At 54.4% G+C, this 18,998-nt stretch overlaps 6 protein-coding genes across 6 annotated transcripts; 3 read left to right on the forward strand and 3 right to left on the reverse strand.

Moving 5' to 3' along the window:
* Nucleotides 1-365: 365 nt before the first annotated feature.
* On the forward strand, nt 366-12,227 carry PHYSODRAFT_524554 (hypothetical protein; the record flags this gene model as incomplete). Its single annotated transcript, XM_009537465.1, has 1 exon — nt 366-12,227. One exon carries the CDS (start codon nt 366-368, stop codon nt 12,225-12,227), a length of 11,862 nt encoding a protein of 3,953 aa, XP_009535760.1.
* A 254-nt stretch (nt 12,228-12,481) lies between these two features.
* On the reverse strand, nt 12,482-13,124 carry PHYSODRAFT_355941 (hypothetical protein). The gene has a single exon (XM_009537466.1). The coding sequence runs from the start codon at nt 12,996-12,998 to the stop codon at nt 12,516-12,518; it is 483 nt and encodes a 160-aa protein (XP_009535761.1). The 5' UTR covers nt 12,999-13,124; the 3' UTR covers nt 12,482-12,515.
* Nucleotides 13,125-15,278: 2,154 nt separating this feature from the next.
* PHYSODRAFT_288707 (hypothetical protein) lies at nt 15,279-15,938 on the reverse strand. Its single transcript, XM_009537467.1, has one exon. It carries the CDS (start codon nt 15,916-15,918, stop codon nt 15,472-15,474), a length of 447 nt encoding a protein of 148 aa, XP_009535762.1. The 5' UTR covers nt 15,919-15,938; the 3' UTR covers nt 15,279-15,471.
* A 453-nt stretch (nt 15,939-16,391) lies between these two features.
* Nucleotides 16,392-16,589, reverse strand: PHYSODRAFT_525749 (hypothetical protein; the record flags this gene model as incomplete). The annotated part of the gene is made up of 1 exon (XM_009537468.1): nt 16,392-16,589. A coding segment is annotated over one exon (198 nt), but the record flags the coding sequence as incomplete, so codon positions are not given.
* Nucleotides 16,590-17,294: 705 nt separating this feature from the next.
* Nucleotides 17,295-17,783, forward strand: PHYSODRAFT_421105 (hypothetical protein; the record flags this gene model as incomplete). The annotated part of the gene is made up of 1 exon (XM_009537469.1): nt 17,295-17,783. A coding segment is annotated over one exon (489 nt), but the record flags the coding sequence as incomplete, so codon positions are not given.
* A 316-nt stretch (nt 17,784-18,099) lies between these two features.
* On the forward strand, nt 18,100-18,369 carry PHYSODRAFT_389124 (hypothetical protein; the record flags this gene model as incomplete). The annotated part of the gene is made up of 1 exon (XM_009537470.1): nt 18,100-18,369. A coding segment is annotated over one exon (270 nt), but the record flags the coding sequence as incomplete, so codon positions are not given.
* Nucleotides 18,370-18,998: the final 629 nt, after the last annotated feature.

Here is an 18,998-nt window from a genome sequence, read left to right on the forward strand (position 1 = left end):
CCCCCCATTACTGCGCGCGGCCGACAAGACCATCCAAGTACCCGAATTCCTGCAGAAAGCCATCGTGACCATGGAGATCATCCGCAACAGCCGCCGCCAGACGCGCCAGACGCGCATGCTCTCCACGCGCAGAGAGAACTCGTCCATGTGGTTCTAATTTGATCATGTACAGACAATTCCTTTTTGCACAGATCTTCTCTAAAGTTCCAGATCTGGCGTACTCAAAGGTTTGTTTGAATCCTAACCTAACTGTATTGTCGAACCCCTGTGATGGAATCTGCCCTCCCTCTAGGTCCCGTCACTTCGGGGTTTTCCTCGTCAAGCGCAGATCAAGCCCAGAGGAAGAGGAAAAGCAAAGTTGACGAATGGCTGGAGGTCGCGACGGTGGTCGAGGTGGCCGTCGCGGCGGCAGACAACCAAGTGGAAGGGGGAGGGGGCGAGGCCCTGGCAACCGGAACCAAGGCGGTGGTCGAGGACGAGGGAGGGGGCAAGATAATAACCGGAATCAAGATCCACAAGGACGTAAGGCCTTTGGCCAAGGAGCAAGAACCGGCGGCTATCGAGCCCCCAAACTTCCGTTGAACCCCTCGAACCTTCAGTTCGTCCGGTCGGTTCTCAAGAACTGTCCGAACCACAAGCTGAAGGAGACGGTCGAGCACATGCACAAGGCCTGGCTCAGTAGCTGGCAGGGGGTGGAGAGCCTCCCGTTGGATGCAGTCAAGATGCTGCTCTCGGCTCTGACGCGCCTGCCGTTCTCCGCGTCGATCGAGCCTCCCCCTCTACCCGCGATCAGCAAGGCGGTGGCTGTTCTACTCAGTCAATTGACGCAGAGTGGTGAATCCTCCCTAGACGGCAACGATGAGATTCTGGAGGGGGTAGAATTGGTAGAGCGCGTCGTCACTAGACTACTGAAGTTCACGTGGAACTTGAAGCGAGACGACGTCAAGGACGCACTGGACGAGATGGTGGCCCAGGCGGACAGTAGTCTGAGTGTCCGACAGACTACCCACCGTCCAGTTCGTGCTCGATTGGGCACGTTGCTGAGTGAAATGGAGAAGTCGTGGGTCATCAAGGTGAAAGTGCGGGAGTGGAGTGAAGTAGAGTCGAAGGAGGCTGCTCTACCGGACTGGAGACACCCTACCGTGGCGTGGTTGGCGGACTACCACAACTTCCAGCCAGCTTTACTCCCGAAACTCCAGCAGCCTCGCTCAAATGAAGGCAAAGTCTACGAGAACACGGAGGAATATTTCGTGACTATTGTGAAATTGTGGATCGGCATGACGTTCGTCGAGGGGAACAACGCCTTGCTGCCTCATTGCACGGTCAAAATGGGGGACAAAGTGTGTGACCAGCCGCTGTGGCCCTTCCCGGGCAAGGAGAAGCTGCTGAACTGCAAGAACTCGCAGTGTGATCGCTACGCAGCTTTCATATGTGCCCACAGACTGCACTCTAAAGGTTTCTGCAGCAAGTGTGCGGCCGAGTACCAGCAGCGACTGCGCGGACCCCCGTCCAAGAATGCGTCGACGCACATCTACGGCGGCTTCATCTCTAACGTCAAGTACGACGGCACCCTCTCGATCGAGCAGGTCGAGTCACGTCGTCCGCCGTTGACTCCCATCCACTGGCGTACGACCAAACGGCTGTCAAGTCCCAACTTGGTTGGAGTCGTGAGGCTCGCCAACCGTGAGGCCTCGCTGCGAACGACGGACGAGATTTTCTGGGCGGAGATCACGTTCCAGGGCAAAAGTAATGACGAGTACAAAGCCAGAGAGAAGGGGCGTCTGACGCTGCGTCTGCTGCAGTATCTGGATGAACCGGAGAACGCTCTGATGGCGCAGAATCCGGCGGTCGGGGACGCCGTGGCGATTATCGACTGCCAGACGTTCGTACCGGAGTTTATCCCCGTCTTGATAGCGCTGGAGAAGCAGCGCCAACTGCCTGTACCATTCCAGAATGGAGCACTGTTGAACTTGTCGAACGAAGCGCTGGCGTTCGGAAGAATTCGATCAGAGGGTGGGGACTATGAAGGTGAGAATGCTAGTGATTCGGCTGAGGATTCAGATTTTAGTGCGCCGACGCAGGATTTAATCCGGAAGGTGGTGCAGTTCTCGCTGCTGGATTCAATAGCCGACATTCGAAGAGATCCAGCGCTACGGGTGAGATTGGAGCAAAAGCTGCTGGGTCTGGTGAACGGAGCGACGCTGGATCCAGGCCAGTTGAAGAGTTTTTGTGAAGCCATGATGTACCCGGTGCACTGCACTCAAGGACCCCCTGGCACGGGCAAATCGTACTTGGGCGTGGTGGTGGTGCGAGCTTTGTTGATTGTCCGGGACCTCTGGAAGCAGAAGAACCGCGAGGTCGGAGACCCGCCGATCCTCGTGCTATCGTACAAGAACCACGCGATCGATGAGTTTCTGCTGGACTTGCTGCGGTCGGAGCCTTCACTGGATCATACGCCAAAACACACGCCCTACTTCGGGAGGTACTACCTGGGGAACAGCTTTAAGAAGCTCGTTCGTATCGGCGGAGGGGGTAACGAGCCGGAGCTGGAGCAGTACCGTGAACGGAACGTCGCCAACTCGGATCCAAGTGTCCGTGCAGTCTCAAGCCGCATCGAGAAGTGCCAGGAGTTGCGGGACCAGTGGCACAAGTTCCGAGACGTCTTCGCTCCGATTTGCGAGGCGCAGACGTTTGTTGCACGCGGAACCAAAACGCTCAGTACGGACGACTGGAAGATTGTGCAGGCGGGGGTTCCGGCACTGTCGGAAGCCGTGGCCACACTTTGGGCGCTGTCAAAGGCTTTGGATGCGGGCAACACCGAAGAAACGGTACCTGCGCTTACTGAGGATGCCGGTGAGGATTCGGATGCGCAGACCTCGCCTGTGGTGTTCCTGAATCTTGTGCTGAAGGAGAAGCCGATGCTGACAAACACAGACATTGTACGGTTGCACAAAGGCATTAAGCACTATGATCCTGAGATCGACCCTCGGGAGGTGCTGTACCAGTGGATCTCGGGTTTCCGTCCATTGCCAGCATGTGGCTACTCTGAATCAGCGGACTCTTGCCTACGCGTGTGTACCGACGGAAGCGACTTTTGCCAGGAGCATTCGTGCAAGTTCTCGATAGACGGACAAGCGTTTTGTCAGGATAGCGTGGCACACAAGCGACTGTACTGCACGCGGCACTTGTGCTCAGCCGGCAAGTGCAAGAACTGCCGACTCGATGAGGCCCAAAGATTCTGTGAAGACCACGTGTGCTTCGTGTGTCTGGCTCGAGGTGAACCCGCGCAGGAGGCGGTGGAGGATCCCCCTCGAAACGCGTGCGAGCAGCACCCGCTGTGTTGGGGTCTGGATGGAATGTGCTCGGAGGTCGCAGAGCCCAACGCGTCCTACTGCAAGGCGCACGCAGAGGATCTGTACTGCAAGTGGACGTCGAAGCGTGGCGAGGCTTGCGTTGATATTGCTACCACGGGTCAGTACTGTGGCAAACACCACGCCGAAGTCGTTGCTGCTTTAACTCGTGCGGCTCAATCGAGTACCGACAAGTGCCAGGCGAAGACGAGGAAGGGCAAGCCATGCAAAAGTTACCCACTGCCGGGCTCTAGTTTCTGCAGGGACCACGTTGGGCGAAGCAGTAGCCAAGTTGCTGCGAAAACTCCGGAGCTAGTGCTGCCCAACTCGGGTGAACTACAAGCCAGCGCGGCAGATTCTGTTGAAAGCCAGGAGACTGCGCCAGTCGAATCGCCAGGGGAGCGACCCTCGCAGTCTTCTGAAGTCGGCGAGTTTAATACAGGGGTTCAAGACGCTGCTGCAGATGAATCTAAAGCGGAGGATGATGATGATCTGATGAGCTCGGACAGTGACATGGAGGACTTCGTCGACGCCGTCCAATACGACAACGAAGACGAAGTGGAGGAGTCTGAGCATCTGCAGCACATGCGCGACGTCTTCGAGGTAGAAGACGACGAAGTCGAGGAGACTGTCGAAATCGTGGACGATGCAGACGAAGAGGAGAAGGCCCCATGGACGACACCCGATCAAACGCTGGTACTGCCTCCGGAGTGGCATTGGGGGATGGCGTTAGAGCAGCGGTGGAGCGCACTCTTCTCGGTTCTAAACCTCTGGGGCGATCTCAACGCGAAGCTCCAGCACGAGCTCTCAAAGACCCTCGAAAACCTGAAAATCGAGCACCAGCGTGAAGTTCTCCGAGCGAATTCACGGGTTTACGAGGGCAAAGCTGTCATCGGAGGCACGATCACCGGCTGCGTCTCCCGATTAGAGGCCATCCGTACGACCAACCCGTTCGCGATTCTGGTTGAGGAGGCGTCGGAAGTGATGGAACCGCTGCTGTTCTCGTGCTTCAGCTCGTCCACGCGCAAGCTGGAGATGATCGGCGACCACATGCAGCTCCAGCCGTCGGTCATGGGCCTCATCGACTTCGAGCGCGTGAACAAGATCAACATCTCCATGTTCGAGAGACTCATCAGCGCTCCACAGGGCAGCGAAGTGCCGTCGTCCGTCCTCTCAATCCAGCGGCGAATGCGTAAAAACATTTGCGACCTCACGCGGAATTTCTACAACGAGATCACGAACATCGAAGACCACGAAATGTGCGGGACCAAGCTCATCGGTGGTGCGAAGCGGAAAGTGGGGGGTGCCCCCCTCCTCGACGCCTGTGAAGGAGAGGGGCGTGAAGTCCCGGGGGTGTCGCCACATATTTTCTTTTGGACGCATACTGGGGCGCAACAACGCGCATCAGTTGGCTTGTCACGCGTGAACAACCAGGAGGCGACGATGACGTGCAAGTTGGTGCAGTATTTAGTGCACTGTGGTGTCCCGGCCAAGTCGATCGCTGTGCTCACGCCGTACAAGGGTCAGCTCATGTTGATGCGTAAGCTGTTGATGACAACTTACGGGCTGAGGACGATGACTTCAGGACGGGATCCTAAACCTGTCCCGTCCTGCTTTCTGTCTACGGTGGATCGCTTCCAAGGCGACGAAGCGGATATCGTCATCATATCGCTGGTTATTGATGGAAAGTCTCGCACGCCATTCGTCAAGCTCCAGAACCGCATGATTGTTCTATTGAGTCGTGCAAGGTTGGGCATGTACGTTGTGGGGAATGTCGAGTACTTTGGCGAGACTGCGCACTGGAAACAGACCTTGCAACTGCTCGAGAACGACGCGGAACCGGATAATACTGACGCTAACGCGGACTGTACAACGTACAGCGGACCGCGTATCGGACCGGCGCTCCCGATCTGCTGCCCCGCGCACCGAACGTCCGTTAAGCTGGCAAAAGGAGATTATGACTTGAAGCTTGGGTTCTGCACGGTGGTGTGTTCAAAGGAGCTGTCGTGCTCTCACGAGTGCGGCTTGATGTGCCATTGGCCGCAGATCGACAAGCACAACAAGCGCTGTGCCGTGGAAGTGGAGTCGCCCTGCAGTCGGCACCCTAGAGTGCTCAAGTGCTCCGCGGTTACCGGTTCTTCTGGGAATATGTCGATTGATGAAGCGTTGAAGAAGTATCAGTGCGATATCCGCGTGGACGTGAGCTTGCCCTGCGGCCACGACCAGAAGATGAAGTGCCATACTCACATCGAGATCCTGTCCGGACGGGATAAGTGGCCGGTGTGTACCAAGAAGGCGATCGCGCCGTACGTCTATGAAGAGTGCAAGCATATTCTGCAGTGCACCTGCAGTGAGTTTGATCGCTACTCGAAGGGGTTCGCGCCTCCGTGCTCGGAGAAAGTCGAGTACACGCCACCGTGTCAGCATACGGTTTCCTTATCTTGTCACGACCGTCAGGGTTACGTCAGTGGAGTGCGTCGACTTACTTGCCAGGAGAAGGTCAAGCTGGCGCTGCCTCGATGCGGACACGAAACAACTGTGTCGTGTCCGACAGCGGAGACTCTCAAGCAATGGACGGGTGAGGCGTGCTCAACGCTGGACTTCGTCCAAGAGGGGGGATCCTACGGCCCGAAAGACTACTTTTGCAAGCGAACTGTCAAGTTCCAACGTCGTTGCGGCCACCACGAGATGGTGCGGTGTGAGAGAGCCTTTGAACTTGCACAGAGCCCGTCACGTTGCCGGGAGTCGGTGGTGGTGGCGAATCCAGAGTGTGGACACGAGTGCTCGACTACTTGCTTCGAGAAGGAGCGGCTCTACGAGAAGGTTGCTCAATACTCGAGCAACATTGACGATATCGATCCGCTGGAAGTGGTGAACGAAGGGGATTCCAGCAACTTCCGCAACTACGGACTCAACGTTCAATGCAGTCACGAAGTAACGTGCGTACGGACCTGTGGCCACAAGGCCACGATGAAGTGCAGTGAGGCTCGACATGTCACTGCGGTGTGTGAAGAGCTGGTGACGGCGGAGCTGCCCGTGTGCGGCCACGTAGTGCGTCTGCCGTGTCACTTGAGCAAGTATTTAGTTGCGTGGCAGCCGTGGCAAGGTCAGACGCCGCCGTTGGTTCAATTCCTGCACGACGACAGTGTGGTGGTGGACACTCTACCGGTGCCAGGGGCGAGGCCAGCAATGCTCCGACCAATCTTGAAGGACTGCGTGGCTCCTGTACGCTTCCGTCGGACTACAACGTGTGGCCACGATATCGAGATGAAGTGCTGTGACGCGTTTAAGGTTCTGCAAGGCAAGCAAGCGTCAAGTCCCTGTGCCATTCGTGTGTTGAAGCAGCTGAGCTGTGGGCACGAGGTTGCGATGAAATGCTCAGATGAAGTGGAGACTGTGAACTGCCAGGAATCAGTCGAGAAACCCTGTTGGAACTTCGCTACGTGCGACAGTAAAGTCAAAGTTTCGTGCAAAGTGTCGGCGGATACAGTGCAGTGTTCGAACGAGACGGAGTGGGTTTGCCCCGCTGGACATTCGTTCCAGTTGCGACTGTGTAGCCGAGGATTCCCGTCGGATTGTCCTCAGTGCTCTATGTCTCGCTTGGATGGTATGATCAAGGAGACACACCGTATACTGAGCGACAAGAAGCTCGGCTTGTGGCCACCAGAAGCAGCACGAATTCTACCTGGAATGAATGGCGTGACGCATATCACCATGAGTCAACCGAGCAAGCGCGACTTCCTCATCCGGAAGATGAAAATGCTGGAGAGATTTAAGGGTGACCAGGCTTCGAAGGCGCAGTGGTCAACTTCCCTCTTCTCGGCTGTGGAGTTTCCTGTGTTTGTCGTGTTAAATCGGAAGTTGCAGTCGCAGCACATTGATAAGTTTGAGATGAAAGATTTCGGGAACCAGCAATTCAACGGGATGGAGGTGTACGAAGCGACCCAAGAGAACTTCAACCGAATCGCCGGTACGGGCAAAGCGAGTGTTTTATTTGGTCACCTTTTCACGGTCAAGCACTTGAAGAACCCCGTCGATCTTCCCAAGAACAAGGGCAAAAAGGGGGCTGCTCTGCGGGAATGGGTACGTCGGCAATCTTCTCATGGCTACGACGCGCTGTATCGAGACGCAAAATCTGGCAAAGAAGGTGGCAATTGGATCATTTGGTTCCCGTACGCGATGTTCCCCACCCACCGGGTCGACATCACGGACTCAAACCGGGGCGCTATCCTGGATTGTCTACCAGAGAGGTCCCAAGTAGAGCAACCACCTCAAAAGATCACGTTCATGAAGCCAAATGCGAGCGCTAGTGGGGACGAAGAGGAGGAGGCTGCTGTACGTACACAAGTGGCGTCTATTTTGTCAGTGGAAGACCAGGATAAGCTTCGAGTGTTAGCTGGCTCAGTGAGTCCTCTGTACGAGCAACTCAACGTGTGGTTTCCGTGGGACGGCAAGTCACTATCAACCGGCGCAGCTGAAGCCATCCCACAGCGCATGGAGAAGACTCTCGCTTCGAAGCTGAATTTCATCCCATCAACACTAGCCAACACGAAGAACGAAGCGCCCAAGAATCCGTTTGGAGGGATCAACTACCTGAAGAACGTGCAGGGCCAAGGGAAGCTGAAAGAGGATGGAAATCTGTTCATGGCGTTGGAGCTGCTGGCTGTTCGGAAGCAAGATACGGCCGAGGTGCGCGTCAAGTTGGAGGAATACGTGGCCAAGATCTGCGCTGAAGAAGGTGGGGGCTACGCACACCCGCTCGTTATCATTGCAGTCGCACGCTTGGCAGCTCGGTTCAGCCAGGCCTCCTCATCCGATGTCCACAGAAAACTCATTGAGCTATTCGCCAAGTTGTATCCCGAAGCGAGCGCGATATGGCTGAACGAGCCGGAATTGAAGCACGTGGAGCCCGTAACCAGTGCAGTAAATGCGGCGAGCGCTATCCTGTCCGGTACAGCTTCCGTTGAGGACAGGTGGGAGGCTTTGAAGAGCCAATATGGCTGTCACTCGGAGGACATGGAAGAACTGCTCCATAAGAATGTGGGTCTGAAAAAGGTGAAGCAAATGGCTGTAAACCTCTTCAAGAGCGCGATGATGCTGCGGCAACTCTCTGCTGTTCAGCGGAAGAAGAACCCCATGTCATACAACTACTGCTTCATGGGGAACCCTGGCACTGGGAAAACGACCGTCGCTAAACTATTTGCCAGAATACTGTTCGACTCGGGGATTCGACGGACCAACACCTTCGTCGAGTGCACGGCCCAACAGTTGAAAGACGACGGAGCCGCTGAGTTCCGCTTGAAATTGAAGAAAGCGATGGGAGGCGTGCTCTTTATTGATGAGGCGTACGAGCTGGATCCGGCAGGCGACTTTAAGGGCAAACCTATTGTCGCGGAATTGTTGACAGCAGCTGAGGACAAGCGAGACGACCTGTCGATCATCCTCGCGGGCTACGAGGACGACATCCAGAAGAAGTTGTACGCCTACAACGACGGTCTCAAGTCTCGATTTGAAGGAGTGATGTTCGAAGACTTCGACGCACAAGACCTGGAGGTTGTATGGGACCGAAAAGCGCAAGACCGTGGGTGGGAGTACGAGAAACCCATCGCCAAGGTGGCCTGTCGTCGTCTTGCGAAGGCCGCGGGGCGGAAAGGTTTCGGCAATGCTCGAGCGGTGTTGAAGCTACTCGAACAAGCGAGTAAAGAGGCGATGGCGCGGGAGGATTTTGACGGTTCGCTCACCTTCAAGACGGTGGATTTACTCGGGGATCGTCCGTCTACCAACCCCAAGCTGCAAGCGGTGCTGAATGAAGTGGAGGAGAAGACGGGGTGGCGTAAAATTAAGGACGAGATGAAGAAGCTGGTGAAAATTAGTGACGAAAACTACGAGCGGGAGCTCAAGGGCCAGGAGACGGTGCCCGTGTGTCTTAATCGACTCTTCTTGGGCAACCCGGGAACGGGTAAAACCACGTGCGCTGGATATTACGGACGCATTCTGAAGGCGCTTCACTTCTTGAGCAATGGTGAAGTGGTGAAGAAGACAGCGGGGGATTTCATCGGTAGTCACGTCGGTGAGTCGCAGACGAAGACGTCGCAGATCTTGGAGGCGTCCAAGGGGAAAGTCCTAGTCATCGATGAAGCGTACAACTTAAACGACAACATGTACGGCAAGCAGGTGTTAGACGTGCTGGTGGAGAAGGTTCAGGGCACGGAGAGCGACGATTTAGCGGTGATTTTGATCGGATACGAACGCGAGATGCTGGAGATGCTGCGCACTCAGAACCCAGGACTGATGCGGCGATTCCCCCCGCAGTACGCGTTCCAGTTCGAGGACTACACGGATCACGAGCTTCTGGACATTTTGGAGTGGAACTGCGCGAAGAGGAACGTGACGTGTCCGTACGACGTGGCGGAGGCGTTGTTGAAGCAGTTGGCGCTTCAGAAGACCCAGTCGAACTTTGGAAATGCCGGAGCAGTCGAGCAGTTGCTGAAGCACGCAATGGGCAAGGCCATGAGTCGCCCCATGGTCAACGGCATGACTGTGTTGACGTTGGAGGACGTTGGTGTCGAGAAGGAGGCACAGCAGAAGGACCCGCTTGAGCTGCTGGATAAACTGTACCGCATGGACGACATCAAGGAGAAGCTATCGCAGCTACGGAATCAAATGATTGTGGCAGACCGCGAAGGCTCTGGACTGCCAGAAGTGGGCCACTTCGTCTTCCGAGGGTCCCCCGGTACGGGTAAAACTACCGTCGCGCGGGTTATGGCCGAGATTCTGCATGGTATGGGGGTGTTGGCCACTAAAAAGCTGGTTGAAACTTCGGGGCTAGACCTTACTAGCGAGTATGTCGGTCAGACGAAGAAGAAAGTGACGGATAAACTGGGTGAGGCCAAGGGAGGACTGTTGTTCATTGATGAAGCGTACGAGCTGGGGAAGGGCAAGTTCGGGGAAGAAGCTATGACGACTCTTGTCGCTGGGATGACCGACCCGACCTATGCTGGGATGGTCATCATTATCGCCGGGTACCCGAAGGACATGGACCAAATGCTTGACCGAAACGTTGGATTAAAGAGCCGATTCACCCGCTTCATCGACTTCCCCGACTGGGAGGCGCAGGACGCGGTCGTGTTCTTGAGTGAGAGGGCGGAGACTGAGAACTTCGAGGTTGGAGGTGAGGCTGTGCTGTCACTTCAGCACACGTTCGTGGAGTTGAAGAAGCTGGGGAACTTTGGCAATGGGCGTGACGCTGTGCGGATGTGGATGGAGCTTCTACAGTGTCGAGCCCAGCGCGTAGTAGATGAACCGGAGGAAGAGTATACCATTACGGAGAGTGATGCGGAACAAGCGGGCGAGAGCCTATTAGCTGCTCGACGTGGGTCTGGAATTCCAGGCAAGGGCGTCGCGGCCGATGAAGACCCGATGAAGCTGCTGGACGGACTGTACCGCATGGACCAGATCCGAGAGCAGCTCACGCGCTTGCAGATGGAGATGGCGGTAGCGGAACGTGAAGGCTCGGAGCGTCCGGAGATCGGCCACTTCGTCTTCCGAGGGTCTCCTGGCACGGGAAAGACGACGGTGGCGCGCGTGATGGCGCAGATCTTGCACTCGATGAGAGCTTTGGGCACTACGAAGCTGGTTGAGACCTCCGGGTTGGATCTTACGGGCGAGTATCTGGGTCAGACGAAGACGAAAGTGACGGAGAAGCTCGTGGAGGCGAAGGGAGGGCTGCTATTCATCGACGAAGCTTACGAGTTGGGTAAGGGGACGTATGGAGAGGAAGCGATGACGACGCTGGTAGCTGCGATGACGGATCCCGCGTATAGCGGCATGGTGATCGTGATCGCGGGCTACCCGAAGGACATGGACGTCATGTTGAACCGCAACGCCGGGCTTAAGAGCCGATTCACACGATTCATCGACTTCCCGGACTGGGAACCCGAAGACGGCGTGGCGTTCCTTCGGGCGAAGGCGGAGAAGGAGGGGGTGAAGCTGGAAGCTGAAGCTGAATTGGTCCTGGAGCGAACTTTTGCGGCGTTGAAGATGCTGGATGGGTTCGGTAATGGTCGAGACGCTATGCGGGTATGGAAGGAGATGAAGCAGTGTCGGGCAACGCGAGTGTTTAAGAACGACATACACGAGGAGGTGAGGACGATCACCGCTGAGGACGCAGCCATGGCTGGAGAGAGCATCGTGACTGCACGGCGCCCACCCGATGGACCGGTGCTCTCGCAGTCGTCGCTGGTTACGGATACCTCGATGTTTAAGGTTCAGGAGCAGCAGCCACGACAAGAAGAATCATTCTCTGAGGCCACGGAACAAAAGGAACCTGAAGAATTTTCGTTTGAACAAGAGCCGGAAGAGAAAGAGGCGGTCTTAGAGGAGAAGGTCGAGGTGGAGGCTGAAGAAGACCCGGACGCGGACGAAGATGAAGATCGAGATGAGAAAAAGTCCAAGGAGCAGCGGGATTCTGGCGTGTCTGACGAAGACTGGGAGGAACTGGAGCGCGCGAAGGAAGCCCACGCTGCTCACCTGGAGGAACTACGCCGTGCCCGTGACCAAGCCAAGCTGGAGGAAGAGCGACGCCGCGCTGCGGCCATTCAGGAGAAGATCCGTCGTATCTGTCCATGTCCAGCGGGCTACACTTGGTATAAAGTTAGCGGTGGATGCACACCGAGTGTGGGACGCTCAACTGAACAGCCAGTTCACGAGCTAACGCGGATCGAATGGTCCCTACACGTGCCTGTATCACGTGGAGTTTCAGTTTACCCTACCGGTAATACAAATTCGCATTTACCTATACGTCAGAATGAGCTAGTACATACTTCTCTTCTAAATGACGACTACTTTCGCACGCAGCGTGACAGTAGTAGTAGATGAATACAGTAGATGTTGCCGGGCAAAGGGTTGAATACTGTACTGCTACATGTAGGATATGGTATTCGCAGCAGAAGCAAACAAGAGGAGAGTTAGGAATAAATGCACCAATTTCGTGTTTACGAACACAAGGACCTCTAACGCGGTCCAGCCAGTACATCCATGGGGACGACGCGCTGTTTGTTTTGTTGTAAAAATGACGTGTCCGTGATGAAGGTTCAGCATAATGGCGCAGAACCAAACACCTTCACAATGTTCTCAAGCAAACACTCGCAACATTTTTTCTCCAGTTTAGTCCTTGAGCATGGCGGTGACGCCGAAGATGATGGCCGCCGCGATCGTCGATCGGTAGAGAATCTTGAGGAACTTCTTGACGCGGGGCCAGATGCGGCGGTCCTTCTTGACGGCGTTGGCCGTGGCTACCGTCACCTCCTTGATCTGCTTGTTCGTAAGGTCATCCACCTTGGTGCCGACGCCGTTGGCCGCCGCCAGATTCTTGGCGCCCACTCGACCCTTGAGTTTGCCGAAGAGCGACTTGGCGTTCCCCAGAGGCAGCCCGCGCTCCTCCTCAGCGGCCGACTTCCACCACTCCTCACCAGACGACACAATGTGACTGCCCTTGAGACGGCGAACCTGGTCGATGAACTGAGCCTCGTTCGCCTCCGTTTTAGCCTCGGGGACGGCGATTTGAGCCACGTTTTCGGCGCTCGAGGCACTGATGCACGTGGCGGCGTAGGTGGCCACCACCAGAGCGAGCAGGAAGTTGACGCGCATTTTAAATCGTTCGACAAGAGTGAGTCGGAATCTGAATCTGAACCTGGACGTCGGTTAACAAGTGAACTGCATCAACCGCGTATGCTGGAGGCGTCGCCCAAAGAGCCCCAATCCGATGGACTATCACGGGCAGATCTGGGGATGCCGGACTCGGACATCTGTCGGGAACAGCCAGTTCGTCTGGACAAAAAAAGTATATGGGCGCAGGACTCCTGCGCCCATACCGGTATACAGAAGGTGGCGCCTTAGCGGTACGGCATATAACTGATCACCTATAATAACTACTTCTATCAATTCATAGGATTGCATACTAATTATCTATACTCCAACCCCCAATACTAAAGTCCCCGTCTATGATGAATATATCAGGTGTCTCTCTAAGGCGCCACCCTCTGTACTTTTGTCAGGAGCCAGTGCGGCGAGTGGGGATCAGCTGGTTAGTGCGATCAACATGGAGCCGGCGGAATACGGTCGACTCGATCCCCAAAGCAGCGTCTGAACCTCGCGTTACCTCTTCAACGTCGTTGGATGCGAAGAGCGCAAACCGCAGTGAAAGCCTCTGAACACGGCAAGCGCTAGTATTGTGCAAGAGCCTAATCTGTCTACATTACCCCACGCAGGACGGACCGGGGAGTGGCAACAGCGCGGCTTTCAGAAAACGCTATGCTGGTGTACTAAAGGAAGGGACTGGGACGAAATATTTGGACAACGAGTTGCATGATTTGTCGCCATTCGCTCACTTGCACAGAGATTACTAAGACGACGCGGGCCTTGATGAGCGCAACGAACGCGAGGCCTTTGACAGCCAAAGCGTGGCGTAGATGAACGTGGGCTGGATGAACGTGGGCTGGATGCAGGACTTGCCTTGGTGGGGGGGGGGGGGCTATTGCCAATCCACGTGAAATTGAGCATGGTACGGTATAGAATGTAAGGTTGGCACAGGCAGCAAAACTCGTTCCTGCTTCGGGATGCTTCACCGAGACCATACAGAGCGGTATAGACCCCAAACTTGTTTCAAAAGTGAAATTTGTTCGGGTTTGTCAGATTTGGATACAAGCCGCTTTCCAATAAGCATCCCCTCGTCTTATTAGGCAAAATTCTCCTGGACTCAAATGTTCGTATAGCTTTGCTTAGATGGTAAGGGGTGTGTGCCACATCAAAAATAGCACAAGGCCGCGAGTCAAGAAGAGGTTGGTACAGAATTGCTACAGTGCATTTTGCTTACTTAGCCGGCATACAGACCAATATATATTTTTCCCGGTCACAAGGATTTCATACCCCTTCACCTTTCCTGTGTGTCTTGAGAATACCGGAGTACTGTAGAACAATGCTCCAACCGAGTGCTATTGGTGGCATAGTGTTGTATTTGAACCGGTAGCCCTCTTAGCACTACCTTAGCTGAGAGGTTTAGCACACGCCGAAGTCGATTGATTGAATCGACCGAGCCAAATCGCCAGCAAACCGCCAGAGCTGTACGACTTGCTTACAAATTCGACTGCTATTATTTCTGAGCATGCTTACCGACGCAAGGAGGTCTTTTGGAAGCTGCAATTACAAGGAAAAGAAGGCATGGGACTCTGTACCCCAAGGGAGAATCCTGAGCTGCAGGAGGCTCACCGGCAGATAAGGCCCACTTTTTAGAACATTCAAATTCTAGAAACGGGGCAGATATTTCTGTGTTTGTATTACGAACCCCATTGTGTAGCATTTATGTTGACACCACTCGACAGCCCCGGCGCTACTTCTGTTTTGTATGCATTGCGGTCAGGGCTGATTTGAATATGTTTGTTCGGCACTAAAAATCTATTTTTCCGCGCTCAACCAGAGGCGCTGTTGTCATCGGTTTCCCCAGATAAAGCTCGGAACTACCTACCAAGACCCAGGGCAGTAGCAGGCAGTGGTGAGGCCACATCAAAAGTGTCGGTAACTACCATTTTTGCAAGTCTCCGTTCTAGATTTAGACCGTTCTAAAAAATGGGCTCGTAAAAAATATCGCTGTCGGGTGATACGAAAATCATCTACAACGCCAACGCGTAGACACGTAGGTTTTTAGACACTGTGCTCACATTGCCGTGTGACTGTTGACAAGCTTCGTCAGATTGGCATTATACCTACACTAAACCTGTTCGCCTTGTTGTCCAACAAACCTACCGACTCATTTCGAAGACGCTACGTGAAAGAAAGCACGTCTCGATACAGACCAATTTACTCTCATCTTCACCAACGCATACATTTTACAGTAAAAAAAGTATAATCCTCGAGCATTGTTTCATTAAACAAATAAGGATCCAACGCTGTACGGCTAACTCAGCTCGTTGATATGTCCAGCCACTCGAACAAGCACCCGGTAGGACATGAGCTATCTCGCAGCAGTCACACGCAAAAACTCCATCCGGCGAGCCGAGTAAAACCCGCGTCGAGGCCGATGATGAAAACGTACTTAGGCAACTCCTGGTAACACCGCAGTTGATGCTTACAGAGAGCCGTCCGTGGCGGGGGCGGTGGTGGCCTTGGTACCGAAGGCCGCCTTGCCGACCTGGTAGATAATAGTGCCACCAACACCCACACCGAGCGTGATGAGGAGGGCCTTCCTGATCTTCTGCCACTTGGTGCGGTCCTTCTTGACGGTGGCGGTCAACTGCTTGGTCAGCATCTCGATCTGCTTGGTCGTGAGCTTGGCCGATTCCTTGGCGCCGGCGGCCATCCTGGCGGCCGTGCCACGGATCCCGACCTCGGTCATTTCCTCAACGAACTTGGTGGCGATATTTGGGGACTTGTAATTCTTGAAGGCAGCAGCGGCAGCACCGATGTTCTGCTGGGCGCGGAGGCTACGCGACTCGGCGACAGCCTCGGCGTTGGTGAGGCTGATGCAAGCGACGAAGGTGGCGACCACCAGAGCAAGGAAAACCGTGAACCGCATTGTTATTTGCTGTGCTGTGCTTCTCGATGTCTTCGGGGACGAGGGAGATTCTAGAATGAGAGCGACAGTAAACTGTAGGAGGAGTGGACATCCCCCCACGACAATTTTACAGCAGCAGCGTTGGTAGCGGCATGTGAAGAGAGCCGTTGCTTGAGAAGTGGACAGGCTGTTCCGTGAGGAAAGCCAATCCGATAGGAAATCCAGGTTGTTTGTGGTCCAAAGTTGGTACACTGGCGACCGGACTACAGAAGGTGGCGCCTTAGAGGGACGGCATATAACTGATCACCTCTAATAACTACTATCAATTCATAGGATGGCATACTAATTCTCTATACCCCAGCCCCCAATACTAAAATCCCCGTCTATGATGAATATATCAGGTGTCTCTCTAAGGCGCCACCTTCTGTAACTCGCGTGAGTTAATCTGACGCTCAGACTTTCAAATATTCAAAATATCACAACCTTGGTGTAATCTACACGAGATTACCGCTTCGGTGGCGATCGGTGAAACCGCACATAACAACAGGGTAACCGATGTCGCTCAGCTTGAAAGTAGCATCCAAGTGAAAAATTAGAAATGCTTCGCGATCCTGTAGCGAACCGATGTTTTGCATTAGCTTCAAGCTCGTGATTCCAAGTATCAACGGTTCATCATATTCCCCGTTCCCGACAAAAGGGAAGCCGTGCTCACCTTCACGATTCCAAACCCAAACGGGGTGTCGGGATCCACTCCAGCAACGAAGGCCTTCGGCTTCACTAACTCTTTCGTCCTGACAATAGAGTTTTTAGACCCCTGCAGCCATCGATTGTACTTGACACTACGCAGAACTTGAGAGCACGTCGGAAACCCAAGCACTGGAGTCAGTATTTCAGGTGCCCGAAGCATGTTGCTCCAGGTTAAGCGTGGTGGAACCGCGTTTTCGTCCATTCGCTGGATGTAGTCGCGCATTTCACGTGTCACCTTGGCGCGAGGAGGTAACGAACACGCTATGTCTCCACGCGCGTGTGGCTGGCCATTTGTTTACGCAATCCACCGCTTCGAAGTCGGGCACTCATGCACTTTCCAGAGCGTTGCACATTTAACAGTTCCTTTGCAGTCTGGACTCTGACAGCGAAGGCGCCGCTCAGCCATCGAGTGGTCCCCGGGGCAAATCATACACCAGCGCGTCCTCACCCAAAATATGGCAGAACAGCAAAATCGCTCCCAGCGAAACTTGACGAACGCATCTTCGCCTTGGAACTCGGCTAACTTCGTCCAGGTGTGGTTTGAAGACATCTGAGGTGGGTACAGCTGCAGCTAGGTTCTCCGCAAACTCTCGAAAGGTACTGGCTTGTAGTGTTGTGTGGGGAGCTGTTGGCCGCGTTGGCGTTGGCCGAGGTACCACCTGGCCACGCTTTTCATTGTTAGCCAAAGGTCCCGACGCGAATATTACGAATCGATTGGAGCTTTCGCACGAATTTTCAGGACCCACATGAAAAGACCACTTCGAGTTGACGTGATAATGGGCGACGCCGAAGAGGCCCAATTGAACGAACTGCGGGATGTTGCAGAATGTGCAACCTGTCCGTACCTGATGTGTTTCTTCCACGTGATGTACAATGTACGCAAGCGAGTGCGACACTTACCAGATTCGGTGCGAGCTATGGTGTATCGTGGTATTCTTGACATGCACTACACACTCAACCAAACCGAATTTTGGGAGGTGTGGGGGCGTGTATCTCAAGAGTGGCAATGCGATAGAAGGTTGCACGTCTTTTTGACATATTTCGCGGCACAATGGATTCATAGCCGCTTCTGGAGATGGCAGATTTATCACTCTCCAGGGGAGTACGCTACAACCAACAACCCATGTGAAGTGTTCAATGCCAGCATCAATCGCTATACGCAGCGGAAGGCAGCGGATACGTGCCGTTTGGTGATGAAGCTACTGACGATTGCAGAAGATTATTCGCTGTGTGTACCACCTCCCATGGCATCTGGACCAAACGCCCCGCCTCAAGTTGCAAAGCAGCTGGCCCGAACGTTAGTGTCGACCAACCGAGTCGTCGTTTACGCTACGACCGAGAAGTCGGTTGTTCGCGTGCTATATCATTGCGGTGATCATTTGGAAGACCGCCCCGAACTGTCTGATCTTGACGAGTTGAAGGCCCCCAGCAACGCCAAAACTCGTCATCATATTGCCCGAGTGTTTAACAGATGCAGAAAAGGCTACCGCAGCCAAGTTCTATCGGGAAGCTGTGAAATGGTCTGTACGCCGTGCGCACCACGTTGGCATGCCACGAGGCGGGTGGGCGGTGCACCTGAGTTCGTTTGGGTGCTCATGTCTTTTCTATAAGAAGTTCCTGTCTTGTGCCCACATAATCTGTGGACGTGCGGCTTACGGACTCAGCGTGTCTGGAGTTAATGGGTCCAATTTAAGATTCAAGGATAGGCGTGTGCGCCAGAAGCGTCCACAAGTGAGCAGTGCGGCTACAGTGCATGTAGATGATTCAGCTACCGGTTTACTGCTGGCAGCCAACGAAGTGTCGCTGCATGGCAATCACACCGGGTCCAATCTCAGGAGACATGCGCATAACTTCCCAGCTCAAAGTCTTGGTGTGGTCGGGGCAGAAGTCGGGTTCGATATTGGCTTCGCGCCTGGTTTCAACCTTTGTCCGCAAGATCACACCAGATGCACACAGGCCAACTGGTTACACGGCGACTTTACCAGACCCGGTGGCTTTCCAGCTCGATCCACAGCATTTTCAGCCTCTCTACCCGCCGATTGCACAGCCAAGTCCTGCAGCTCCCCATATTCATTTCAGACTGGTTTGGCGACTTGGCAAGAAACATTTACCAGTTCTGGGCCATATGTATGGTCTACGTCAATAACATCTGAGAATTTGCCACCTCCAACCGAGCCCGTCCCCATCAGACGCCAAATTGGCCGTCCCCCCCCTGGCCACGGCGGCCCTCGACATGCAATTTTTGTTAGATTAGTTCCCGGCAAGAGGCTACCTTCGTGTCTATAGGAATATTACATCTTTTACGACTGAAGTACTTCTCAAAAGGTCGGTAATGTTGAAATGGAGGCTGGTTG

This window comes from Phytophthora sojae, assembly GCF_000149755.1.
Source record: "Phytophthora sojae unplaced genomic scaffold PHYSOscaffold_10, whole genome shotgun sequence".
Lineage (NCBI taxonomy): Eukaryota > Oomycota > Peronosporomycetes > Peronosporales > Peronosporaceae > Phytophthora > Phytophthora sojae.